The 18,314-nt window shown below is 44.8% G+C and overlaps 1 protein-coding gene across 1 annotated transcript in view; it reads right to left on the bottom strand.

The window, feature by feature from the left end:
• The window catches only part of LOC137541038 (inactive phospholipase C-like protein 2), a 478,057-nt gene extending 459,774 nt beyond the window's left edge, over positions 1 to 18,283 (bottom strand). The window contains exons 1-5 of the mRNA XM_068262181.1: positions 18,180 to 18,283; positions 10,835 to 11,106; positions 9,584 to 9,780; positions 3,316 to 3,919; positions 2,018 to 2,207 (exon numbers count right to left, since the gene is read on the bottom strand). Of these exons, the coding sequence (XP_068118282.1) occupies positions 2,018 to 2,207; positions 3,316 to 3,919; positions 9,584 to 9,780; positions 10,835 to 11,105 (1,262 nt within the window). The 5' untranslated portion in view covers position 11,106; positions 18,180 to 18,283. The remainder of the gene's footprint in view (positions 1 to 2,017; positions 2,208 to 3,315; positions 3,920 to 9,583; positions 9,781 to 10,834; positions 11,107 to 18,179) is intronic.
• Positions 18,284 to 18,314: the final 31 nt, after the last annotated feature.

Raw genomic sequence — 18,314 nt, 5'->3', positions numbered from 1 at the left:
TTTTTTCCCCCACTTAACGCATGTGCACACGCACAGCAGCGGCAGCAGCACTGTTTGACTTATAAAAACATCCTGGAGCTGTTAAGAGGCTCTAGCAGGACGTTATTATAAGTTTGCTTGTAATTAAAAATTTGATTTAAGTATTTTTGGGTGTGTGGGAGGTAAACAGTTAATTTTAAATGTAAAAATGTCTATTCATTTTTTTTTTTGGCTTCCTGTAAGCTTACTTACATGAAGTGAAGAGGGGATGTGTAATAGAGCCACAGCTTCTCCATAGAAGCCAGCGATCGTTGTAACGGGACTTAGAACTGCGTTCCCATTAATTGATCTCCGGGCTAACAGGCGGCCCTGCGAACCTCAGCAGCTCTGTTTTTTCATGGACCTAGTTCTTACGTCCAGCATGCATATTTGGACGTAGGGGGTAGTGTCCTAAATGCTAAAGTGGTTAAGCTTCATAAATCTGGTGTTCTTGAAGTGAACCCAGCTTGCTCTGGGGCACAAGACTGCATGATATCATTGCCTAGAGTAAACATCACTGCGAGGGTGGGGTTACATACACAATATAAAGTCATATATAATTATAAGATGTGTTTCTGATGTTTAAGAATAATGAACATAAAAATGGATATCCTGAATCATTTTTTGTGCTCCGCTAAGTCATTAAAGGTCCTCTTTAAGCAAATAAGGAGGAACAGAGACTCAACCCCTAGGGGAACAGTTACGCAAGCTAACATAAAACTTGATTCAACCAGTTAAACTACAAACAGATGCTAGATTTTCATAGCCAGAAATGATTTTTTTTGTGATTGCGTCTTGAGAAAATCTAGCCTTAGTATGTGTCCTGCAATATTCTTGTAGCAATCTGCCAAGCCAAATCACTGGTGGACTGTAACACCTCCTCCTCATTCTCCACTTGTTGTCCCTTCCCGCCATAAAACAGAACATGCTGCTCAGCTGTAGGCAAGCAGCATGGCTGGACAGTAATTGTTTACTAATCTGCTACCCCAAAAAAATATCAGTGACTGTTTAAAGAGCAACTGTAGTAAAAAGGGGAAAAAATAAATCATTACATTGCAAAATGAAAAGTAAAAAAAATAGACGAGAGATCAAGAAATTATTGATATTCTCCATATAATTTGCTCATGTTGTTAAATTCACAAATCAGCCTGCATCTCATCATCTTTACTACTGGCAGACAAGAAAAAAACAGCACCAACTGCCATTATCTATGACCAAATCCCCTCACAATGCGATAGGCTAAAAAGTTGTGTTTATGCACAGAGGGAGATACTGGTTGCTTGGCAGTAGGAAACAGCCATTATTTCCCACAATGCAACAAGGCTCCCACAGTGTGATGTCAGGACCTAGGTGCTGACATCACACTGTGGGAGGGGTTTCACCACAATATATGTCATACAGACGTCACTGATGGTCTATTTCAGAAAATGTAAACATTTCCCATGGGAAAAGGGGTTATCAGCTACTGATTGGGATAAAGTTAAATCCCTGGTTACAGTTTCTCTTTAAAAGTTGGCCATACACAATACAATAAAATGATCCGATTTTTACAGCAATTCCATAAAAGCTATCGTTGCTACAGAAAAATGGAAAGCTTTTTTTTTGAGTGAAATTCTGTTCGGATTTCCCGTTTTTTTTTTTTTCAATTAAGAGTGGTGAAAATTTCTGATCAATTTTTTTGCAAGATTGTATAGTGTGAGGTAGATTGACAGCTTTCCTCCTTTTTTGTCATAATTGGGAAAAAATGTAACACACATTTGTCAGATCAGAAAAACTTACTGTAAATCTCAAATTGAAAAGAAATGTAAAATTTTGTATGGTGTGTGGATGCCTTGAGGCAACATTTATTTAGCATCGGTATAAGCGTTTATCCCAACCAGGCTTCCATCAGCCCTAAAGTCATCTGTGGATGCCTGCACGTTACTAGGAAAGACATTCATTCAGTTTAACATTTAAAGTAGGTGTCAGGTTTTCAGAGACTAAAATACTGTCAGCTCACCTATAGAGTCCATCAGAGTTAGTAATAACGAGCTCATAGGCCTTCCCTTCAGACACCTTTTGCATAGACAGTGCACACGGTTCTTCCTCATCACTGGTTTCCACAGGTATAAATTCAAAGAATGCAAAGGAGGGGCACAGAACGTAACGAGGGACATCTTCTAAAGGCCACAAGTTCACCCCAAAAAGAGCTGAGGATAGAAAGATCACAGTAAGGAGGGCAAACAAAGCATGACAATTATGGATGGTCAGTGAGATGCAAATAATTTTGAGTAGATTCAGGATTATGCAAATTTTGTATGCAAATTTATGCCATGTCAAAATGGACGGATTGAATTTTACCTCAGCAGGATTTGATTGGTTCAAGCAGCAAACATTTGCATAATACTGCATCAAACTGGAAGTTATTTGCACCTCATTGATCATCTCTAATGACAATTAATAGATGACAAAGTCAACGTCATACATTGCAAGGATCTCAGCACACATTAATTCAGGTACTTACCTTTTTATAGGCTTACAGTCTTTTTAGAAGATTTCTTACAGTTCATGTTTTTGAGAACAACACAGCTAACAACCAACATACAAACTGTAGCGAGACATTCACTCTCAGCTGATCGGAGAGACATGTCATCCTTTGTTTCAAGGTATTGAACACATCAACAGCCCCCCCCCCCCCCTCCCTCCCTCCCCAGATGTGAGTGTACTCCTGTATCAGAGTCTCTATTTTGGTGAACAGGCTTGATATGCATCTTTGTTGTGCATTTCCTGTCCTGCACACTTTGTCATACAGGTCTCTTGATCTTTACTCGTTTCGTGTCGTTTTTATTTGCATCTGTAGTTTTACATATCTGCATTTACAGTATATTCTGGTATATGATTTATTTTATGCTGCCAATTGTGTACTGCCCTACTGGTATCGGTTATATGGTAGGTCTGATCTGTCACTTCCCATTTGGGACAGGCTAGTCTACTTTAACTCAAGAAAAGAAGGCTCTTGGTTTGCTATGACTGAGAACCAGTTGGTCCAAAACATGTCGGCTTACTCTGTGTTGGTGCTTAAAGAATTATAATCAAATAGTGCTTTTAAGGCACAGTGCAGTCCTTTTTTGCACATCTTCCACTCAAACTACGCATCAATCTCCAGTAACAACACACCACCAACACGTTTTTGTTTTTTGTAAAAATACAATTATCCTGTAAAACATAATCATCTTCCTAGCCTGTAGGTTCAAGTAAACATTCTAAGAAAAATAAATACAATTTCTCAGAGTTAGCAATGTAAAACATGTTACGTACCTTCGGCTGCACAGTATAAGGGGGAGTAAACTGGCACCCCTTGACATATTGTGTCCTTAAGGATCTGCCTATCCAAGTCGCTGCCTCCTGATTCCATAGCTACGACCACTTGCAAATTTGGCCACATCCTCTTGGCTATCCCGTGAAAACCTTTACTGAACTGAGTTTGTAGTTCTTCAGCTCGAACTGCATCTGGAACCAGCCTATCTTCTATCTGCTGTCTGATGTTTAAAGGCAGCTGGAAATCTGGGTTGAGTCGCCCCCTCTGGATATCAATAATCAGACTCTCCCAGTGATTCTCTACTAATGAAAAGACATAACGAAGAAACCAGGAGAAGTTGGCTTCAAGCATACGTAGTTCTGGGTCCGCCAGAGCAAATAGGAGCTGAATGTACAGCATCTCATGATGAGACATGGTGGGGTGGGCTGGGACTGAAGATGAATAAATCTGCTCCATGGTCGTGGAGGACCAAACAGAAGGAAAGGGAATGATGGGAATCCCTGCTTCAGAGCACTTGTCATGGTGAGGTAATGTGAATCTGGCCACTTTTTCAAGAGCCCCCAGGAAATGGCTGTGAATCACCTCTAGATGTACAGCTGGTCCCTAGGAGAAAAAAAATGGAACAAAGCTGATCACTTCACACTGAACAGTTCAATCCAACTACTTACAATGAACAGCTTCTCGCTTCTGTATTACATTGTTCATTGATGTTATTGCTTATTGTATGCAGTTAATCAGTTATGAGCGAGATGATCCTGATGGACTAAGGTCAACCCTACTCAATGGGCTGAATGAGACATGAAGTAGACCAGGGCTGTTTCTGGACATTTTGGTGCCCTAGGTGAGACACCAACTGGTACACAACAAATACATACAAGGCCTATTGGCTTACTGATATTCCAGAAGACTTGGAGGAATTTCCTTTCTCAGCCAAAGAGAAGGTGATGTAGATAAAATATCCCCCCTGCACACTGTTTTCTGATGGTCACTACTAAGCTTCCCACTTACCGTATCTCACAAAAGTCAGTACACCTCTCACATTTTTTGTAAAAATGTTATCTTTTCATGGGACAACACTAAATATATGACACTTTGGTACAATGTAAAGTAGACAGTGTATAGCTCAGGCATGGGCAAACTCGGCCCTCCAGCTGTTACGGAACTACAAGTCCCACAATGCATTGCAGGAGTCTGACAGCCATAGTCATGACTCATAAAGGCAAATGCATTGTGGGACTTGTAGTTGCGCGAGTTTGCCCATGCCTGGTATAGCTCATATAACAGTGTAAAATTGCTGTCCCATTAATATAACTCAACGCACAGCCATTAATGTCTAAACAGCTGGCAACAAAAGTGAGTATACCCCTAAGTGAAGAATATAAAAATTCTGCCAATTAGACGTTTTCCCTCCCCAAGGTCATGCTACTCGGTAGTGTTACAAGGTTTCAGGTATGAATGGTTAGCAGGCGTGCTACATTTGGCATTATCACTCTCATACTCATCACTGGAAGTTCAACATGGCACCCCATGGCAGATAACTCTGCGGTTATTAAAAAAAGAATTGTTGCCCAAAATAAAGATGCAATACCTTGAGGGAGATGCAGGTGAGCCCTGGAACTCTCACCACCAGGGGAAAATCACCCACACTGCCTCTATACTGTTTAGAGGCAGTGTGGGTGATTCCCCTGGTGGTGAGAGTTCCAGGGCTCACCTGTATCTCTCTCTAGGTATTGCATGGTGGTTTAGGGGCCCCCGACTGTCCTGTAAACCAGTGTTTGTGGTTTTAAATGTATTTTTTGCAGCTTCCATGATGCGGTTGATAGGTGATTGGTTAGGGAGGGGAGCAAGTGGGGATTGTGCTTGCACGCGGTGTCCCTGCTCAGTGACATAATCCATGATTATATCCGACCGAAGCCTCCCACGTGAATGTTGCTAAATTTATGCAACTCCTACGAGACAAATGGTGTATACCATTGCACCCGATTGGCTGACAGGCTGCCTGCTGATCAGGGTGCAATGGGGGGGGGGATTAAATAGTTGAACTTACCTGGGGCTTCTAATGGTCCCGCGCAGGCGTCCTGTGCCCACGCAGCCACTGACCAATGCTCTGGTCCCCGCATCCACTTCACTTCTGGAATTTTCGACTTTGAAGTTGGAAAACCACTGCATCTGCGCAGTCACACCATCGTTCCCGCTGGCATCACCAAGAGTGTATTGTGCAGGCCCAGTACTCTCTGCTCCTGCGCAGTACGTTCCTGGTGACGTCAGGGGTAGCGAGGACACGACCGCAAAGGCACAGTGGTTTCCTGAATTAGCCATATGCTTGTTCCAGGGTTTTGACTCAAACTTATGTCTGAAAATTAACAGAGCTGCCAGGCAACTGGCATTATTTACAAACAAATAAGTATGGCAGCCTCCATATCCCCCTCACCCCAGGTTCCCTTTAATGAAACACACCTTGTGAAATTCCTTGTGGAAATTAACCAGTCAAACCCCACCCACAATAACCTCATCAATTAAATCAAGAAATGAACTGTAACTAACTGTGAGGGCCCGTTTCCACTATCGCGAATCTGCATGCGTTTCCTGCATGCAGATTCGCACAGCCAATACAAGTGGATGGGCCTGTTTCCACTTGTCAGTTTTCCTGAGCGTTTTTCTGTGCAGGATTTTTCTGCACGGCAGAGCTCTCAGAATTCGCCTGCGTGTGGAATGCATGCGAATCGCCGCTAATGTATTTAATAGGGAAATCGCCTGCGGCTTTGGTATGCGAATTTTCGTGCAAATTCGCATGGAAATCAATGGAAAAGTACGGCGACATTGCCATGGTTAAATTTGCATACAGCGTCATCCATGCGAATTTTCATGCGAATTTGCACGAAAATTCGCATGCAACCAATGCATGCATGCAATGCAACGCATTTTTACCGCACCGATTCGCACCGCACAAGTGGAAACGGGCCCTCATAGGATCTGAGTGGTGGAAATTAACCCTTTGGGGACCGGCTGCCTAACCCCCCTTAAGGACCAGGCCATTTTACATGCGGGGTGCGCATTTGGGGGGGGGGGGGGTCAGGCAGCCAAATCCCCAGTATGGCCGGGTAAGGATGGTGTCCCCTGTGTGGCCAGGTGTCCCCTGTATAGCCTGCAGCCTTTACTCACCGCCCAGGTTCCAGCAATGAGCAGCTGAAGACCCCGACGATTTCGCCGAGATCCTCACCTGCAATGACGTTAAGTTCCGGGTCGCGGCTTGAGGACATCATCAAGCCGGGACCCGAAACTTCCGTCAGCATGAGCGGTGATGCCAGAGCGGAGGGGAGCGTCGATCGCTGGGGGAACGCCAGGAAGGTGAGTGGATCCTCTTCTCCCCCCCCCCCTTATCGCCACAACTCTAACAGTGATCACTGCAATCTGCCGACGATCGTAGAGATCACGAGATCAGGAGCCAATCGCGATGGCTACTGATCACTGAGGAGAGATGTCAGCTGTCATATGACAGCTTAAAGAGAACCAGAGACGTTGGGGAAAAGATTTTATACATACCTGGGGCTTCCTCCAGCCCCATAAGCCTGGATCGCTCCCATGCCGCCGTCCTCCACTGCCTCTATCCGCCGGTACTGGGTCCTGTACTTTCGGCCAGTCGAGCCAGTCAACGCAAGTGCAGTGCGTCACTGCCGGCGGACGCGGCAAATTTTCCGCATGCACAGGGGCTCCCTCCATATCCTTATGCATGCGCCTCCATACTACGCAGGCGCAAGGATATGGAGGGAGCCCGTGCATGCGGAAAATAGGCCGCGTCCACCGGAACTGACGGGACCCGGTAGCAGCGATAGAGGCAACAGAGGACGGCGGCGTGGGAGCGATCCAGGCTTATGGGGCTGGAGGAAGCCCCAGGTATGTATAAAAGCTTTTTCATTTTATTCATTACAGGGAGCGCAGAATTATTAGGCAAGTTGTATTTTTGAGGAATAATTTTATTATTGAACAACAACCATGTTCTCAATGAACCCAAAAAACTCATTAATAACTAAGCTGAATATTTTTGAAAGTAGTTTTTAGTTTGTTTTTAGTTTTAGCTATTTTAGGGGGATATCTGTGTGTGCAGGTGACTATTACTGTGCATAATTATTAGGCAACTTAACAAAAAACAAATATATACCCATTTCAATTATTTTTTTTTTACCAGTGAAACCAATATAACATTTCAACATTCACAAATATACATTTCTGACATTCAAAAACAAAACAAAAACAAATCAGTGACCAATATAGCCACCTTTCTTTGCAAGGACACTCAAAGGCCTGTCATCCATGGATTCTGTCAGTGTTTTGATCTGTTCACCATCAACATTGCGTGCAGCAGCAACCTCAGTCTCCCAGACACTGTTCAGAGAGGTGTACTGTTTTCCCTCCTTGTAAATCTCACATTTTATGATGGACCACAGGTTCTCAATGGGGTTCAGATCAGGTGAACAAGGAGACCATGTCATTAGTTTTTCTTCTTTTATACCCTTTCTTGCCACCCACGCTGTGGGGTACTTGGACGCGTGTAATGGAGCATTGTCCTGCATGAAAATCATGTTTTTCTTGAAGGATGCAGACTTCTTCCTGTACCACTGCTTGAAGAAGGGGTCTTCCAGAAACTGGCAGTAGGACTGGGAGTTGAGCTTGACTCCATCCTCAACCCGAAAAGGCCCCACAAGCTCATCTTTGATGATACCAGCCCAAACCAGTACTCCACCTCCACCTTGCTGGCGTCTGAGTCGGACTGGAGCTCTCTGCCCTTTACCAATCCAGCCACGGGCCCATCCATCTGGCCCATCAAGACTCACTCTCATTTCATCAGTCCATAAGACCTTAGAAAAATCAGTCTTGAGATATTTCTTGGCCCAGTCTTGAGGTTTCAGCTTGTGTGTCTTGTTCAGTGGTGGTCGTCTTTCAGCCTTTCTTACCTTGGCCATGTCTCTGAGTATTGCACACCTTGTGCTTTTGGGCACTCCAGTGATGTTGCAGCTCTGAAATATGGCCAAACTGGTGCAAGTGGCATCTTGGCAGCTGCACGCTTGACTTCTCAGTTCATGTGCAGTTATTTTGCGCCTTGGTTTTTCCACACGCTTCTTGCGACCCTGTTGACTATTTTGAATGAAACGTTTGATTGTTCGATGATCACGCTTCAGAAGCTTTGCAATTTTAAGAGTGCTACATCCCTCTGCAAGATATCTCACTATTTTTGACTTTTCTGAGCCTGTCAAGTCCTTCTTTTGACCCATTTTGCCAAAGGAAAGGAAGTTGCCTAATAATTATGCACACCTGATATAGGGTGTTGATGTCATTAGACCACACCCCTTCTCATTACAGAGATACACATCACCTAATATGCTTAATTGGTAGTAGGCTTTCGAGCCTATACAGCTTGGAGTAAGACAACATACATAAAGAGGATGATGTGGTCAAAATACTCATTTGCCTAATAATTCTGCACTCCCTGTAGCTTCGTCTCTGGTTCCCTTTAATCTCCCCTCTCAGGTGCGCACGATTACGTCGGGAGCGGAAACGGCAGGCGACGTAAATCCTACACCGCATCAGGATTAGACAGCCACAAGTGCGGTGTAGGATTTACATGCGGCAGTCCCCAAAAGGTTGATCACTCCCTCTTAAATTCAATATGTTAAATGTACAACGTTTCGGTCATCAAGGCCTTCATCAAGTTGCTGTGGTGAAAAACAACAATAGCAGCATGGTTTTTCAGTATATCCAATTGCTAACAAGCAGGCATTGGGACACAGCTGTACACAACTCCCCTGATGATGACAAAAAAGGCAGGACCTGCAGTGTTTTGAGACGATCTCGATGACCGAAATGTCATGCATGCTGTTGCTATGAAATAGAGTAAAAACAAAATTTACAGTTTATCCAGGAAGAGTCCAGTTCTTTTTTGATTGTGGTTAGTATTGGGACCATCAAGAATCTGCATCTTACTGGTTTGACTCCCTGCAACATATAACGCTTATTGTGTTGTGCTTGAGCGGTGTTTGAGACTTCATATGCTATTGACACTGATGTTACAGAATATTATTTTGAAATAATTAAACATATTTCCGGCTAGTTTTTAATGTTATTACCTAAAATTCAATTATTTTACTTGTACTAACTGCAATGTACTATTTATACCTCGGCACAGATGTAGGAAGGTCGGTATGTTTAAGTTCAATAGAATATACTTAGAAGTAAAGCAGCTCTGCAGATTTCACACTTATATAAGGATACCTGCAAGAAGCGTTCCTTGGTGCTCTGAATACTGGTAGGTACAAGTGAGGGCTTTCCTGAAGTTCCTGCTGTTGCTATCAGGCTGTGAGGTCTTCCCTGGACCAGTACGTCCTCTTCGCCCTTACTGGTGAGCTGGATGAAGTCTTTATAGTGGCTGTGGTCAGTCAACGGATGCCGCTTCTGAAATGAGGACACATCTGTAGGATAAAAAGGCACATCGGTTGAACTGTAAGGCTAATTTTAACACTTGGTGCGGTGTGATTGTCCTGTGGCAGGGGAGCTTAACGCAGGACATACGCACCAAACCATTTCATCTTTTAATTACCCTGCGGCAGAGTGCGTCAACAAGGTGCTTCCAAATGCAGACTGCACCCGCATTGACCAGCTGCATAGATGTGCAGAGCCCATAGACTGGCAGATTACACAACTTGCATTGAAAACAGATTCAACAAATGAAGGATGTTAGCTTCCAATAAACAGTTTGCGCGCAGATTGTTCAGTACTTGACCCTTCCACCACGCTGAGGGATTTTCACAGAAGAGACCTAACCTCCAACTAACAAATAAACATAGTGTAAACCTGGGGCAGCTAGCCATAAAATGGTCTACACATTTTCTAAAGAACAGTGAAGGAATTGGCAGTGCTCCTATTCAGGCTGCAACTGAAATGATTAAAGGAAAACTATTGATTAAAACATCTTTTTTCTTACCGCCGTATGTTAGGGCACACATTACACAAGTACTAGGAGCAATTTCCTCTCTCAAACAGCTCTGCCTCTCTGCTGTAAATTCCTCTGTCAGTTTTAGATACAATAGTAACAAGCAGATGTAATTAAAGGTGGCCACTAATGATCCAATCTTTTTCATCCAATCTTACCATTTCTATGTAATATAAGGTAACTGCCCAATGTATTAATTTAGTATATTCACTCAATTTACCCTTATACTAAATAGATTTGGTAAGATTGGATGAAAAAGATTGGATCATTAGTGGCCACCTTAAGGATGACCTCGAGGTCGGCCTCTGCACCGGCGGGGACCCCGGGTCAGCGTCTGCGAGCGGAGATGCTGCAAGGGATATGTCAGCTTCAAGGGGCTGGAGGAAGCCCCCAGTAAGTATATCATGGGGCAGCAAAATTTGCTTTATGTTTCCTTTAACATGTTCACATTTGTGATTGGCGACCTATAGCTTAACCTGAGATTTTCTTTTAGATTCAAATTAAGGCTATCCAAGACATCATTGTTCATTCACCTTGCAATTCTTTGAAATGGTACTTCTGTCCATGCTTTGTGTGCTGGTGCTGAGATAGGGTTTCCAGCAATAGGCTTGCCTGTATGTTCCAGGCGTTACCACTATCAGCCTCCAATCTCTTCCTTTGCTTCCCACTGGACAGAACACGGAGGAGCCGCTGATGTCTCACCTCGGCTGTCCATTCTTTTACCCTGTTGCCCTTCCATAGGGGAAATAGCAGGAGAATCACACTGGCTCCAAGGATTAGGGAAACAATCACCAAAAGAATCATCCTGCAAGAACAAATTCAACACAAAAATAAACTAACCAAACATTGTTGCCAATCAGTATTGTATTCCATGACAGAAGGTAAACTCCCACTACTCTCTCCTCTTGCATGCAGGTGTCTTTTGCATGTTTTTCTGAAGCATTTTGGATGGATCCAGTGGTATCCACACATGGTTATTTGTCATGCAATTTTCACCATCTTAATTATGGCGACTGGAAATGTGCAAACTGCAATCGGGCGAAACCGCACATAAATGAAGCACAGTTCAATACAGATTTGAAATATTTCCATCTGTTCCACCCATTTAGCTTTCAATAATAGATCAAAATTGAGTGTACATGAATTTTGGAAGGCATGAAAAACCGGGCACAGAAACAGAGCTGAAAGTAGCATATCGGTACATTTACAGATACTCTACCATACCCTATCTAAAAGTGTTAATTTTTGTTAGTTAGATATCGGTAACTGTTAGAGATATTTTACTATAGCTAAAGCTAACCCTACTCTTACACAGGACCCTCGACTACCGATGCCTAACCCTCCCTGGTGGCGACTAACCCTAAGACACTCCCTGGTGGTGGCTGACACCCCAGGTGGCGCCTAACCCTAAGACACCCCAGGTGGCGCCTAACCCTAAGACACCCCAGGTGGCGCCTAACCCTAAGACACCCCAGGTGGCGCCTAACCCTAAGACACCCCAGGTGGCGCCTAACCCTAAGACACCCCAGGTGGCGCCTAACCCTAAGACACCCCAGGTGGCGCCTAACCCTAAGACACCCCAGGTGGCGCCTAACCCTAAGACACCCCAGGTGGCGCCTAACCCTAAGACACCCCAGGTGGCGCCTAACCCTAAGACACCCCAGGTGGCGCCTAACCCTAAGACACCCCAGGTGGCGCCTAACCCTAAGACACCCCAGGTGGCGCCTAACCCTAAGACACCCCAGGTGGCGCCTAACCCTAAGACACCCCAGGTGGCGCCTAACCCTAAGACACCCCAGGTGGCGCCTAACCCTAAGACACCCCAGGTGGCGCCTAACCCTAAGACACCCCAGGTGGCGCCTAACCCTAAGACACCCCAGGTGGCGCCTAACCCTAAGACACCCCAGGTGGCGCCTAAGACACCCCAGGTGGCGCCTAACCCTAAGACACCCCAGGTGGCGCCTAACCCTAAGACACCCCAGGTGGCGCCTAACCCTAAGACACCCCAGGTGGCGCCTAACCTCCCCCGGTGGTGCATAACCCTCCCTGGTGGTGACTAACCCTAAGACATCCCCTGGTGGTACCTAACCTTCCCCCCCCCACCCCGGTGGTGCCTAATCCTAACACCCTGCGCCCCCCCCCCAGTGGTGCAAACAATGGAAAAAAAACAATAGTTACTGGTGGCACTCCCGGCACCCAAATTTCCCTTTTGTTGCCAGCATAAAAACAGAAAACACTTAAAAAAAAATAAAATAAATCGATAATTAACGTGCATTGCCTGGCGCTCGAATTTCCCTTTTGGCACCAACTTTTCAATTAAAGTCTATGGCGGTGCTCGATATGTCCAGAAGTCGCATGCGCCCGACTTGCCTGATACCCAAAATGTAATACAAACAATTGTTATGAAAACATTACATTTTTGGTCAATTCAATATAATGATTAATCCAGCTAGACAGTAAGGGCTTGTTCACACTACAAGAGCTTTTTAAGCACTAGTGATTTTGAAAAGCTCTTGCTAATACAATGCTATGGGGAATTTTTACAAAATCACATCACTCCAGTGTCACTCCAGTGACAACACACACATAGGATAACATTAGCAAGTGCTTTTAAAATCACAAAGTGCTTAGAAAAGCTCCTGTAGTGTGCACCAGCCCTATATGATCGCATTGGGATGAGTCAAAGCATTACAGCATTCGGTAATGCAGAAAACAGCTGACTTTCTGAACACTTAGAAAAATGTCAACTCACAAAGGCTATTACCGCATGAAAAGCTGAAATTACCGATCACTGAGGTAAATTACCGACTTGTGCGGTTAAACACCTCAACAAATGTCAGCAAATGGCAATTCATAAAGCCTACGACATGCGATAAAGCCAAAGAAACAATACCGTCTGCTGTGAAGTGGTGAAAAGAGTGCGGAATCTGTGCTGGGAGCCGTGACTCACAAGCAGAAGCAGTGAGAGCTGTGACTGACAGGAGCAGAGAGCCAATAGAAACAGCCCTTGTTCTCCTGCAAGTCAGGATGATGGAATCTAATAGGACCCGCAGCCTCCTCAGGCGGGTCTAGCTTTTAAACCCCACAGGCAGCAGAAAAGCAATCAAAATAGGCTTCCCCTGAATACCTTCTGTTTAACCTCTTGGGTTCCTGTTTGAAGATGCATAAGAGCTAGTGGGGAAAATCATCTAAGCACAACATGTGTAAAATTTCTTTAAGTTCTTCTAAGCTGTGGCAATTAAATAGGATGTTAAGAAAGACTAATAGACAGATTCAGAGCAAGCAGAGGCAGTATAACAAATGATGCACATGTAAAGGGATATTGGGATGCCTCTTACAATTATAATGCTGTCTATACACAGAACAGCTTGTACCAACACAGAGACACTCCACTCTCTTCTGCTGTTAGAATTTTTTATGAATTAGCACACAAAAGTCTAAAATACAGAATGTGACCCCATTGTCTTGTGAGCATGTTTAGATACAGAGTGTTAGATAAGCAACAGAATAAAACCATGTTTGTAACTACATGTGACAAGCTTTTGCAATCATTTTTTGCCGTAAACATCTTACAGTGCTGAATTTGATTTGCTTTGCAAATTGTAAATGAATTCAGTAAAGCCTTGTACACACGTTAGATAAAAGTCTTTTGAAACATCCAACAAACTACAGATATCGCCATATCAGATGACAATTAGTGTAAAAAATATAAACGAACAATGTTAAACAACAAGCAACCAATATCAGGCTTCCTGGCTGATCCAAATAGATCAATTCTGACGACTATTGGACAAATACTGTGCAGTTGGACAAGATTGTGCAAAAGACATTGGGCTGTATTCACAATAATCAGTTTGATAAAATCTTTCTGGTGGATAAAATACCTCAAGCAGTATTTTACACGTTTTTTTCCAAATTCACTAAAGTTTTTCCCCATGAGGCAGAAGTTCAGTAATTTACCAAGCAAACATGCCTCAACTCACTAAGCCCTACTCGGTAAGTGTCACTTACCAGCTTTCTAGCAGGGCAGCAGGCAGGTAGGTAGGGAGCTTTGTGTGAGAGACTAGGAGGTTTTCTGTCCAATGCAGCCGGTTATCCCTTCAGATGTGCTGCAGCCACCAGGGGGAGCTCTTCTGTATGGTTCCCCAACCCTGTCCTCAAGGCCCACCAACCGTGCATGTTTTGTGCAAATCCACACAGGTAGGTAATCAGCTCTGCTGAGACACTAATTACCCCACCTGTGCATGTGGTTTTCTACAAAACATATACTGTTGGTGGGCCTTGAGGACAGGGTTGGGGAACTAGATCAGGCATGGGCAAACTTGGCCCTCCAGCTGTTGAACTACAAATCCCACAATGCATTTGCCTTTATGAGTCATGACTGTGGCTGTCAGACTTCTGCAATGCATTGTGGGATTTGTAGTTCCTCAACAGCTGGAGGGCCAAGTTTGCCCATGCCTGATAAAGATTGACTCCTAGTTTCCACTAGTGCGCAAAGCAGAGTTGATTCCGTTGCGGAAACCACATAAGCTAATTTGCATGTGAATGCAAATTCGTATGCGTATGTATGCGAATTTTAAGGCAAAATTTTCTAACTATGCAATTTTAACCAGGTCAGTGCCTGTGTACTTTTTCATAAACGTTTACGTGAAAACATACGCATGACAAAAATACATGCAATTTTCCTATTAATTACATTACATGAGAATCGCACACTATACATGCGGTAAGTGAATTCTGATGGCTCTGCTGTGCAGAATTTTTCTGCAAAGCCCTGCATGCAGATTTTTTTTGTAGTAGAAACAGGCCTATTGACTTGTATTGTCATGCGAATCTGCATGCAGAAAATGCATGCAAATTCGCGCTAGTGGAAAGGGGCCCTTACACATCTAAAGGGATACAGGAAAGCCCTCAGAATTGTCACCTTCCTCTGCTTTTAGGCCTGGAACCCACTGAAAACCGCAAACGCAAAACGCAACCGCTAGCGTTTTGTCTGAGCGGTTTGCAAGCGGATTCATGCGCGTTTTGGGTTGTGTTTTGCAACATTGTATTTTTTTCCCCAGCGGGTGCCTAGCGTTTTGCGTTTTGCGTTTTTATCCTGATTGGTCCTGTGAATTATTTTTAATTTTGTTACAGTGTGCTGAACCGCAAAACGCTAGCAAAACCGCTCAGTTTAGGTTTTGCTGAGCGTTTCTGCTAGCGTTTCAATACTTTACATTGAAGCGCTAACGCTCCCAAAATGCTGCAGGTCCTGCGTTTGCGTTTCTGGGAAACGCAAACGCTCCTGTGGAAGTTGCCCCATCCATTAACATTAGCCCAGCGTTTTGGCAAACTGCTAGCGTATCGCAGTGCTGCCAAAACGCTGCCAAAAGCGCTCCTGTGGGTTCCAGCCCTAATAGAGTGAAAGACCCACCCAATACCCCATCACATCAAATCAGCGAGAAAAGCAGGCTGCCTTGCTCTCCCCAAAGGCTGTCTGTCAAATCTACCGCACAGAGACAGCATGGGGAGAGCAAGCTGTCGGCTGCTGTGAGCTGGAGAAAATTCTGAACACTTTTGGCCGGTAAATTAAATGCGGAAATCTTTGTGAATTGACATTTCCTGAGGTAATTACCGCACAAGTGGGTAATTTACCTTACAAGTCAGGAGCTTAGATTTTTTTTTGTCCGGAAAAAGGTTTAGTGACTTGTAATTTGGGAAGGTGATCAGTAAAATCGGCTGTTTTCAGCATTACCGGATGTGGTAATGCTTTGTAAATAGAGCCCACTGTTTCAGCGCATGTGTGCATTTGTCAGGAGAAATGTCACTGCCGCTTGCGTGCAGCATTCAAACTATATAGACATTTAGAATATCTATGTATATGGATAACATTGTTTAGGCCCCCTGCACACTGCAAATCCAATTTGCTATTCCGATTTTCCCTGGATGCTATCAAAAGAAGAACGCAGAAAAAAGGCAGCCTGCAGTACCCATTAAACAAAATTGGAATCTCATGTGAAAATCAATTAAAAGTCGGAAATGCATGTAGTGTGCAAGAGTTCCCCAACCCTGTCCTCAAGGCCCACCAACAGTATGGCCTAGTGCACACCAGAGCGGTTCGGCTGCGGTTTGCGATCCGCTTGTGGCTGCGGATACGCTTGGGTAATGTATTTCAATGGGCTGGTGCACACCAGAGCGGGAGGCGTTCTGCAGAAACGCATACTCCCGGGCTGCTGCAGATTTTGGATTGCGGAGGCGTTTCTGCCTCAATGTTAACTATAGGAAAACCGCAAACCGCTCTGAAAAACGGCACTTCAGAGCGGTTTGCCAGGCGTTTTTTGCTACAGTAGCTGTTCAGTAACAGCTTTACTGTAACAATACATGAAATCTACTACACCAAAAACGCTTTACAAAACCGCAAAATGCTAGCTGAAACGCTACAGAAGAAGAAGAAAAAGTGTTTCAAACTCTGCTAGCATTTTGCGGATCTGCTAGCGGGTTTTGGTGTGCACCAGGCCTATATGTTTAGCAGAAAATCACAAACATGCACAGGTGAGGTAATTAGTGTCTCAGCAGAGTTGATTAAACTACTTCTGTGGATTTACACAAACCATGCACTGTTGGTGGGCCTTGAGGACAGGGTTGGGGAACACGGTTTTAAAGTGTACTTGTAGCAGAATAAAGAGCCCTTGTGTGGTACTTACCTAAGAAGGGGAAGCGTCTGGATCCTAATGAGGCTTCCCCATCCTCTCTTGCAGCCTCGATCCAGTGCGGGCAGCCCCCAGCCAAGTGCACGCTCCAGGACCATAACAATCCTGTGAGAGCCTCGCACAGGTGCACTTGCAGCTTTCATTCGCACTCAGATGGAAATAGTCAAGCCTGATCAGGTCCGCTCTACTATGCAGACGCGAGGAGTCTGCACCGGCGTAGTACAGCGGATCTGTTCAGGCTCGGCTATTTCCATCTGAGTGCGAATTAAAGCAATTACTGCACCTGTGCAAGACTCACACAGGATTGTTATGGTCCTGGAGCATGCACTTGGCTGGGGGCTGCCAGCAAGAGAGGATGGGGAAGCCTCATTAGGATCCAGAGGCTTCCCTCTCCCAAGTACACCCCAGGGGCTCTATTTTCGTTATAGGTTTACTTTAAACGATACCAGGACCGAAAGGCTCTGGTAAAAAGTGAAGATGCAGTGGGTAGGGGGGGGTATAAGCAACGGAGCAGTGCTTTTCAGTGCTGCTAGATTTGGGCGCAGCAGGCACCACCATAGACTATAATGGAAATCACATCTACAGCAGCGCTCAGTGAGCAACGTCAGCTCAGTCAGAAGACGGAGCCAAAGTCGTTTAAAAAACCGCAATCGCTGAAAGACGAATTATATCATTTCACCACTATCCATGGTGGCCTGGAGGGGGAATAGTAATTAACACAGCCCTGACTTGTGCAGCAGCAGGATCAGCCATATACAGGCTGTATGGACCCTACCTAAGGAGAGGGCAGCCCCTGGAACCTTTAGCTTTCCATGACGTCCTCCGGACCTCCACCGCTACTGGGATCTTCCAGCACGTCATGACCACTTCATGCACGAGCACAGTCGCGACAGCGCAGAAGCACGGAGGCGCTCTGCACAAGTGGCTTTGGCTTACTGCACAGGCATTTCAGGGATCAGTTTTTGATCCGTCCTGTGTGAACCAGGCCTAAGGGATGAGATCTCACTGCTGCTCTTCTCTGCATTTGCCACCAGGAACTGCCAACTAAAAAACTGGGGAAACATAAGAAGCTGCAACCAGTTCGCACACAGTAGTACTTTGCACCCACTTTGTTTAATCGTCTAATGCAACTGAGTAACACACACACGCTTCACAACTACACATTGCTCTCACAGTAGCAGCAACTTACCCCCCACAACTCCACACAGATCTTCTCTACCAACATTCACTTCCCTACTCGCTCTGCCTGTCACTGAGGAGCCACGCCCCCTCGCCTCAGCTGATTGTGAGCACCGTCTGGGAGCGCCATCTTTGTTACTGGCAG

The sequence above is a fragment of the Hyperolius riggenbachi genome, chromosome 12 (assembly GCF_040937935.1).
Source record: "Hyperolius riggenbachi isolate aHypRig1 chromosome 12, aHypRig1.pri, whole genome shotgun sequence".
NCBI classification, from domain to species: Eukaryota; Metazoa; Chordata; class Amphibia; order Anura; family Hyperoliidae; genus Hyperolius; species Hyperolius riggenbachi.
This window is presented reverse-complemented; position numbering and strand designations above follow the sequence as displayed.